The sequence below is a fragment of the Artemia sp. Qi Xiang Cuo genome, chromosome 13 (genome assembly GCF_049724085.1).
Source record: "Artemia sp. Qi Xiang Cuo chromosome 13, ASM4972408v1, whole genome shotgun sequence".
Taxonomy (NCBI): Eukaryota; Metazoa; Arthropoda; class Branchiopoda; order Anostraca; family Artemiidae; genus Artemia; species Artemia sp. Qi Xiang Cuo.
In genome coordinates this window covers 48,218,304-48,228,075 of record NC_142806.1, presented here as the reverse complement: position 1 = coordinate 48,228,075, position 9,772 = coordinate 48,218,304, and the positions used below count along the sequence as shown (strand labels likewise).

The 9,772-nt window shown below is 34.0% G+C and overlaps 1 protein-coding gene across 6 annotated transcripts in view; it reads right to left on the bottom strand.

The window, feature by feature from the left end:
• Positions 1-583: 583 nt before the first annotated feature.
• The window catches only part of LOC148945357 (traB domain-containing protein), a 32,278-nt gene continuing 23,089 nt past the window's right edge, over positions 584-9,772 (bottom strand). For all 6 annotated transcript variants that reach the window (XM_089098649.1, XM_089098645.1, XM_089098646.1 and 3 more), the window contains exons 3-4: positions 4,721-4,868; positions 584-1,938 (exon numbers count right to left, since the gene is read on the bottom strand). In XM_089098649.1, coding sequence (XP_088954775.1) covers positions 1,379-1,938; positions 4,721-4,868 — 708 coding nt within the window. In that variant the 3' untranslated portion in view covers positions 584-1,378. The remainder of the gene's footprint in view (positions 1,939-4,720; positions 4,869-9,772) is intronic.

Sequence of the window (9,772 nt, the reverse complement as noted above, 5' to 3'; positions counted from 1 at the left end):
TTCAGAGGGACCCACTGAAGCAGCCACTAACCAAGGAGCACCTGTTTCAATCGGGATGAGGCGACCTCCAAAAATACAACAAAAATATTGCCCAGTTGCCACAAAAAAACGAAGTTACTCATCTATCTCAGCCGTTTACATGTGTAATTTCTGTTACAAAAAATACTAAAAAATTGGATGGCTAAAAGAACACAACGCAAAAAAGCATTGGGTGCCTAACGACCAACGAAATGATATCGAGAATAGGAAATTATTTGGCCAGGGGCTATGGGCCAGCGCCCATGCCTCCCGTTCAATTTAAGTGAACCCCCCCCCCCCGTAAAATTTTTTCCTCCAGTGAAATTAACTAAGTAAAAATTCTTAAGTAAAGCTTGTGTCAAATGCGTAAAAGCTTGTGTTAAATCACGTCAAAAGCATATATATATATATATATATATATATATATATATATATATATATATATATATATATATATATATATATATATATATATATATATATATATATATATATATATATATATATATATATATATATATATATATATATATATATATATATATGTGTGTGTGATATATATATATATATATATATATATATATATTCAAATTACCAAAAAAATATGTAATTAAAATAATACAAAGTTATATTTTTGTTAGAAAGGCGATTCTGGGAAAGAAATCAACCTTTCTGGTAAAGCAGATACTCCTGGTCCCATAATAAGTAAACATCTTCAAAGTTAAATTGTCACAAACTTCGAAAAACATATAGAAAACATTCAAAATATACAGAATATAACTAATAAAAGAGTCACTAATGAACTCTAACCGAATCTTCAATGCAGCGTCTTACAATTAATCATAACTACTGTGCTCTATTGGACAAAATTCCGACAGCCAAATTAATTTTACCCGAGTAATTTGGAAATTAAAAGAAATAGTCAACTAGCGGTTTAAGTTTCCATCTCTATATTCCTATGTTTTTCGTAATCTACTAAAAATATATAGTTGAATATGGAAAAAAGTGATCAGATTTAAAGATCTTGCAGCTCCAGAGCACTATTAAGAAAGATTCTAACAAATTTTTTTTTAATTTATCCTGATAGATAAATACAGCAAGAAATTTCTATCTAATAAAGAAGAAATTGCAGCTCATTGAACTCTGAAGCACAATAAGCAAATAATTAATTAATAAGGTTCAATATGCACTTTTGAACGCAATTCAATAATTGCAATTGCCTACTGAATGTCAAAACTTTCAAAACCAATTGCAGTAAGCTTGTTGAATGCAAGGTAGAAAAGGCACTGAGAAAAAGGGAATTTTAGTCTTCTCTCGGGATTGGGTCTGTTATACAAATAAGTATGAAAAAAAAAAATATTTACCAAAAGTATTTCAGATGAGGCTTTAAATCCCCAATCCGCTCAACAACTTTTTCAAGAGGCAAGATTCTATATACTAAGTATCCCACTCCCACTACAAAAGTACACTTCAATGAAAACTTTATAATTCTGCTAGCTCTCGATGGCGGATATATTCTTTCTAATTCCGAGAGTTCATCAAACTTAACATCATTCCAAACCTTAGCTATTCCACTTACATGACCAATCCCAACAACCCCAACAACACTCCGTGTTTTGGAGGAATCACCAATAGGAAGGCTTTTTACTGAATGAGCTGCTGACTGCATCGACAACGCAAGATATCTATCCCTTTCGTTTAAGAAAACTCTAGTTAGTTCCGGAAATTCCCCAGCCATTTCTTCAAGTAGCTCCTGGAGAATATCTTTCTTCTTACACTTTTCTACTTCTTCCTGTGTGAGAGACTCGTTGAAAAACAGAAGTTGCCATAATATTTTTACTTTTTGCCATAAAGAACATGCTGATAACGCTCTTTGTATTGTGACTTCGATTCGTCGATCTCCAAGGAATATAGGCGATTCTGGAAAGAAATAATCAAAATAATATAAATAAATAAGAATAGATACAATAAAACATTTTAGAGAAAAAAAAATGTCATTGCAAGCTTATCACAATATTTTGCAATGTCATAGTTCTTCCTTTTTTTATATTTGAACCTATTTTTTTTTAGTTCTTCACAATCCGATAAAGCAAATCTAACATGGATTTTTTTCGGTATATTGATAATTTTTCTTACCTAAGTAACCATTGATCTTTTTCTTTTTTTTAGTAACTGTTGAGCTATTCATACAGGCGCGACTTTGTTGCAGATTTCGTAGCAAGTTGAATCTTGTTCAGTTTCAATAGATTTGTTTTTCAGTTTAGATGATTGTAGACTAGACTACATTACCCTTGCACACTTAAAAATTAAAGAAAAGGCAGTTTTTAACACAATAGTAGCTATAACTGTAAACTATTAGTTGAAACTTATTTTTAACGTGCATTTGAATCCTTTTGGATTAATTTGGATTTAAAAGCCCAGGAGATCTGCCATCCTGCACATCACATTCTAGCCATGACAATTTTCTAACTATGAACTAGATCTGTGAATTAGATAATATAGTTGAATAAAATATATAATTATATAAATAAATTGTATAATTAATTGATGAACGGCCTTTCATTTATTTTGGCCTGGTTATTTGTTTGTTTGATTCAACGTTTCTTCTGATGAGTTTACTTCCAAAGGTTAGTTTTTTCTTCTCCCTTTTTTGAGCACTGAAGAGAGCTTGGCAGAGGTCCTTGCGGAAATGTCGGCTTTTTATCCTCTTCACTTCTTTTCGGTCTACTGACTGATATTACCCTCGTTTATTCGACTATTTAATTGTAAATATACATATATTTTTTTTATCGCACGTCATATATAGCCAGTGTGGTCTTAGGTGCATTTATCATACCTCTTTTTACGACCACTGGGCAGAGACGATAACCCTTGGAGAAAGAAAAATATATACACTAATGCTTTCAGAATGACGCCGCAGCAGAACTTCCAATAGTGAGGTTTATTAACAGTGGAAAATATCACCATGTAAATTAGACCTAATAATTTCCAACTTACAAGTCTTTTGATTGATCAGCAAAAATCATTCACGCTTTTTGTTAATTTAAATTTATTCATAAGCAACAAGACAAACAAAAACTACTATAAAACAAACGAAAGTTCTGGAAAATACAGGATCTTCGTGAAACCCATTAATTCTGTAGGAGAGCCATTTTTACATTACATAACTAAAGCGGAAAAATAGGTATGTTGTACGAACATCAAGACATAAACAAATCCATAATAAGTCTCTTTAATTGGATATATTGGTCTAAAAGTGCTATACCAGTCCTCCCAATTTTTTTTTTTTTTTTTTTGAGGGAATACTCATAAAAACCAAAATCTTTTGGATTTTTTACCAATTTCAGCTGATTTTCATAATTTTTGCCCACCAAAAAATGGATTCCTCACCAGAAGACACCATTACATAAATGTTCCTGAAGATAGCCTTTGGTAGAAACAAAATGTAGATCGCTGAAAATATCATTAGGGTCCCGGGTGAAAATTTTGAATAGTATTCTTTTGCAAGATAATTTTAAATTCTGCTAAAAGTCAATCTGAAACGAATGTTTTTGAAAATTATGACAAAGTAAAATTTTAATTTTATCTTTCCCCAAACCCGTTCATTTTTGGAAAACAATTCATTTGAAGTTAATTAGTAGTCTTTTTGGTTAACTAGAAATCCTCCCAACACAATATTCGCCACATTTTTTTCATATCATTTCATCATTGTTCTCGTGGTAAATACATTATTAGCTTAAAGAACTCTTTATCCCTGAACCTTTTGCAGAATTCATTGGTTTGCGGAAACCAAGTGAGAAATACTAACAGATTATAAGTTTTCGTTCAGACCATTTTTTCGTCGCTTGGGAATTAATTGCTCCTCAGACTCAGACCTCTTTTGGGACGCATAAGTCGACCGGGTTCGATCCTACTGCGGGAGAAAATTCCGGTTGATTCTTTGTTCTAAGATCCGATTACGATCCAGCTTGATTATCCTTCTGTATAAGTAATAAATTAATCCTATTGCCACGTACGGATACCCGCTTTTTGGAGGATAAGGATAAATATCCTCCACAGCCATTACTGGCACATAGGGTACTGAATCGACGTTTCAGTTGCTGGGTCTTTTCAATAGGGACAAGTAGCAAGCTTGTCACATAACGTTGCTTTTCACAGAGAGGCTCCTAAAACTCTACTGACAGCATCCCAGAGGATCCAAATAGGACCTCAAAGGTGTGTTGTCGTACTGATCAGGCAGCTTTTCAGCTTCTCAACAGTAGATTATATCCACCTACCCTCCCTCCAACGAATTACTTGCGCTTGTGCTCCTGTACGCCAGGCCAATACGGCACATAAACAGAAACACAGTATGGCTGAGTTGCCTACAGGAGGAGACACCACGCACTGAGCAGTTGAAGAAAAGCTTTCTAAGACGCTGCAACTTCATTTGGAATGGTCTCCTGAGGGAAGTTATCCCTTTCAACCCAGCTGTTGACTCTTTTATAATGAAGTTCAACAGACACAACACTCAAGAGAGAACCTAGGTAAATCGTTGACTAGTGGTGTATAAGGCCATACGTCTTGTCCAGCCTGGTGGCATGCATTTTAGCCAAAAAATGAAGGCACTCTTCCTTAAAGTTTTCTGACCATACCAAGGTCACAACAATAAGTTAGTATGTAGTTGATAAAGATAAAAGAATAATAATTCAATGTGTCTTACGAATTTGATTTGCTTCATGGACGGCAACACGAAATTCTCCACCAGGTGCCATTCCAAGCATTTTTGTTGTTTGTGCAGATACTTTCAGGAATAAGATATAGACAAGACCCTTGAATACCCCATGCCTCTTAATTGAATGTGATATCACCTGTAAAATTAATATCATACTATCATGAAAACAAATGAACCAGTCAACAAAGAAACGGTTAAAATGTTGTTTTTCATAATTTCTATTTGTTCAGTAATTTGCTGTTATATCTATAACTTGAAAATGCAAATTTATGCAACACAATGTAAATTTTGTGCTAAGGAGATTATCACAAAATGTAAACTATCATTAAAAAATACGTTGTTTGTTGTTGGTAAATTATTCAAAAAACTTTATTAATTGAATGACTTTTGTTTGACCTGGTAAAATTAAACTAAGTAGAACCTTATACATCCTCGCCATTTTCTAATTTCATTTTCCTTTCCTTTTGCTGAATTTTACCATGAACTTTTAATAAGTAGTAAAGGTTCTAAATAGAATCTGGATCTGAGGATCTCTGAGTTGTTTTGCTGATATAAAGTCCTTGTCCCATTTCAACAAGGCTAGACAACAACTGAATTTGTGGTGAAATAGAATACCTGAAAATAGAGGTTCGTCTTTCATTTTTGGCTAAAAAATAAGAACCAAAACGAAAGGAAGTCGTGATAATTAAACATTTATATTCTATAAGCAGTCATTATAATTATTTTCAAAAATATATAATAGTTAACAAATTTCTCAGTTAGTAATAACCTTCACGAAAATACATCTCTATAATGGTGAAAATATAAGGATAAACAAAAACAAGAATCTCTAAATACTGCAACAAAATCACAGAGCATATACAAAAAGATCCACCCCTCATCGGGGGGGGGGGGGGGTGGGGGATATATTTGTATATGCTTAATTTAGCATTAAGCAAAATTAATGGTAAATGGCATAATCATTCCAGAGGATAATCAAATAAATTATTTAGGTTTAGTACTTGACCAAAAACTAAAGCTCAACCTTCACTTCACAAATACAACAAAAAAAATATGCTTAGGAAAATCAGGAAATAATAATAGGATATTAGGGAAATCAGAATAACAAAATGACTACTATCCACACCCTGGAGTTGTAATGAGAAAACTTTACTCCAATTTTATAAATCGCACATAAAACCATAAATTGATTATGGGTTTATTGTTCATGGTGCTTGTGCAAAGACCCAGAAAAAAATTGAAAGAACACAAATTGATATAAACCGTCTCATATTTGGTCTTAGAAAACAAACAAGTACTAACTGTCTGCTTAGTGAGAGTGGACTATAAACAATAAATAAAAGACGAAGATTTCTTTTAATAAATTACCTGACAAATGAAGCCAATACCTCACATACCCTGCATAACTGGTTAAGAAATCCATCCATGTATATAGGAATTGCAAATGAATTTGCCAGTACCCAGAAGAAAATCCAGTACCAGCAAAGTCTATTGCACCCACTTTCACCCTCCCCCCCCCATGGAGTTGGTCAATCCCGATAATAAACACTAATTTCTCAAAGTGGAATAAAGAACTCACACCCATTGCTTTCATCCAGGAAAAGAAATATGCTGGATTTCATACAATTACATATAAAAACCATTTCGCAGTTTTCGTTGATGCGTCCAGAATGAATGAGAAGGTGGCAAGTGGAGTTTTTCTCCAATCCCTCAATATTGCAATGAATGAGAGAATGTATGATAATGTGTTTATAATGTCTGCAGAGTTAAATGCCATAATCATGACATTAGAGCACATTATGAATAATCAACCCTTAATTTCTAATTTACAAAATATTATAGTTTATTCTGACTCTTAGTCAAGCCTAGAGCTGCTGTACTAAGTTTCTCAGAATAAGATGGACACAGACACATTATATTATCTCAATATTATTGATACTCTTGCTTCAAGAGGCACAAGAACATACCTTCAGTATGTTCCAAGCCACTCAGGTCTAACTGTTAACCATCAGGAGGATGAAATTGCAAAGAATATGCTCTAAATATGAATCAGCCAAGTGGGAGAACAATCCCCATTAGAGACATATTTCGCTGGAGATTATCAGAAGTAATGCTATAAAAGAATAAACCAAATTTATCTCCCTTCCCCAATAAGCACCTATCTACAATATATCATAGAATTCAGTCAGGCTCAAATGGACTAAATTTTCAGGCGTTTTTGTATGAGTTTTCTAATTCCAGTGGTTCAATTCCTTCATCCCCTCTTTGCAGACATTACAATCCAAAAAAAGAAACAATTGATCATTGCCTATTCGAATGTAATATGCTGACGTCTACACAGTATACCCGGCAATGTAAACTGTTAAAGTGCTTCAAACACCACAAAATATCACTATCGGTTAAGAGTAGCTGACCATACCCGCATACAGAGCATAGAACTCAATGTATATCCTTCGATGTTTCAACTCCTAAAATTAAAAGATTTACTGCAAGATATCTAATCAGATTCAGGATAAATAAGGAGCAACCATTGCAGTAGCTCATTTCAACTCACAGATTGAGTCAAAAGGAAAACTGCTAAATAGTCTTGACTAAAAAGCCCACGTTTGCTGATATAGAAGAAGAAGAAACAATGGTTACGTGTGCTGCTACATACAACAACAGAAACCTAATAAAAGAATTGAAATATATTTTCTTGTGAATTATTATCTCTTCTAATCAGCAGTGGTACCAAACCAATCCTGCTCAACTCATACTCAGGGCTATACTGTGGTGTTTCTCCTCCCCATAGTATAGTGCAGACGGTTTGATATCATTCTATTTTCCCTTCTTGTTTTAGTTGTTTTTTTTTTGTTTTTTTTTTAAAGCTTTTTCCAATAGGCAATGTTTAGAAGTCCTCCAAAAAAAAAGGTCCCACCAGATCCCAAATCAAATTCCAGTGAAAGTGCCAGAGTGAAAGATACCCATCTTGGCTGGTCAAGTACACTATCTCAAAGTTCAAATGATAGCTCCAATTCGGAGAATAGGACAATGATAAGTGTAGGGGCTATTGTAACCATAAATGATGATAATGGGTTTCAAGAGGTCCTCTCTAGAAGCGCTAAAAAAAGGAAAAAATCCCCCCAATCAAAAGCATTTCCCCTCCTCCTGCCCAAGATCCTCCCTCCAAAAACTTAGGAATTTACCTTAAAATTACTCCTACCACCCCCTTTGAAATAAAAATGATCACTGCAATAAGAGTTGCAATTTTTAAATTGCTAAAATCAATGTTCTCTCTTAATATTAACCGTGATGGATCTCTGCTAATAGCTGTAGAAGATCAGAAATCAGCAGATACGATAATTAACCTAAAATCCCTTCTGAATACCCCAATGATTGCATCTAATTGGAACCCAAAACAATCACCAACAAAAATAGTAGTTTATAATGTTCCCCCAGAGATATCCACTCAGGAGTTAAAAGAAGGCCTCTCAGATAGGGCTAGAAACACAATCCCACTTGAGGACGTTACCCAACTTGGCAAACCTAACTCTAATGGCCTAAAAACTAATAGATCCTTCTTATTCACACTGAAGGAAAAAATTAATATCCCAGAAAAATTATTCCTATTTGGGCAAATCAAACCACACAAGGAATACAATCCTAAGCCTATCCATTGTCAGAAGTGTCACAAACTGGGATACACGACAAACAAATGCAATGAAATTCTCCGAGAGTGTAGTAATTGTAAAGCTTTCCATCCTAAAGAGCTGACAACTTGCAACAACACTCAGCCTACATGTATCAATTGCAAAGGCCCACATGAATCTACAAATAAATCATTATGCCCTGCATACAAGAAAAGAGCTCTAACACTCCAAATATCAACAGAGAAGGCCATCCCATACCCCTTTGCAGCAATGGAAGCAAATGCTGCCCAACAATACCAAATAAAGCCTGTAATGAAACCAACCAAAATCCCCAAGTCAAACGCCCCCAATGCATCAAGCACCCCACATAAAAAACCATCTTCTAAGCCCCCTAGCTCAATTCCCTATCAGAAGGAATCACCAAGCCAACAAGCCTCCTTGTCCGGTGAGATGAGGTCAGCCTGGCCCCCCTCCCAAGAAGAAACAAACCAGAAACACTACCAGGAATCAATCCCCTAACTAACAAACAGGATGTACAACCCAAAATACAATCCCCAAATTTATGCATATTCATTTCAAACTATAATGAAATTCAGGCAATGAACATACATCAACTACAAAAAACACAAATCATTGCAGAATTGGCCAAAATCTACATCCCAGATGATATGCTCATTCAAGCTAAAAAGATCTTGCTTTACTTTTAACAAAGCTGAACATTGATACACAGTCATATGAAGAATAAATCAACAACATAACATATATCAATACTCCAATGGAATGTAAGATCACTCACAGAAAATAAACTAAATGAACTAATATCTTTTATGAATAATAATTCCATTAATATTGCTTGCCTCCAGGAAACTCATTTAACCCAAAATCAACAAATTAAGTCTCTGGGATATACTATCCTCAGAAATGATAGATCTTCAGAGATAAAAGGAGGTGGGGTAGCTTTATTAGTTAAAAATAATATAAAATTTTGTGGCATCAATTTTTCAGATTTTGCAAATAATGTTGATGTAATTGGTATCAGTGTTTGGCTGAATAATTTAAAAACTTACATAATAAGCTTTTATAACCCTAATGGCGAAACTACAGATGCCAAGGATTTCTTTAATTATATAAATAATTCTAATATGTTAAAAAATATCTTTATTTGTGGAGATTTCAATGCCCACAGCCTTTTGTGGGGAAATAAACCAGCAAATAAAGCTGGTAAATTGATTGAGCATATGACTTCAAATAAAAATGAATTAGCTGTTGCTACCCCTCCAAACCTAAATACATATTTCAACCCCAAAAGTGGCAGATTCTCCACAATTGACCTACAAATTGTGTCATTAATTTTTTTGAACAAAATTTACATAAATAAAATTGATAGTCTATGTACTGACCACTTTGCTAT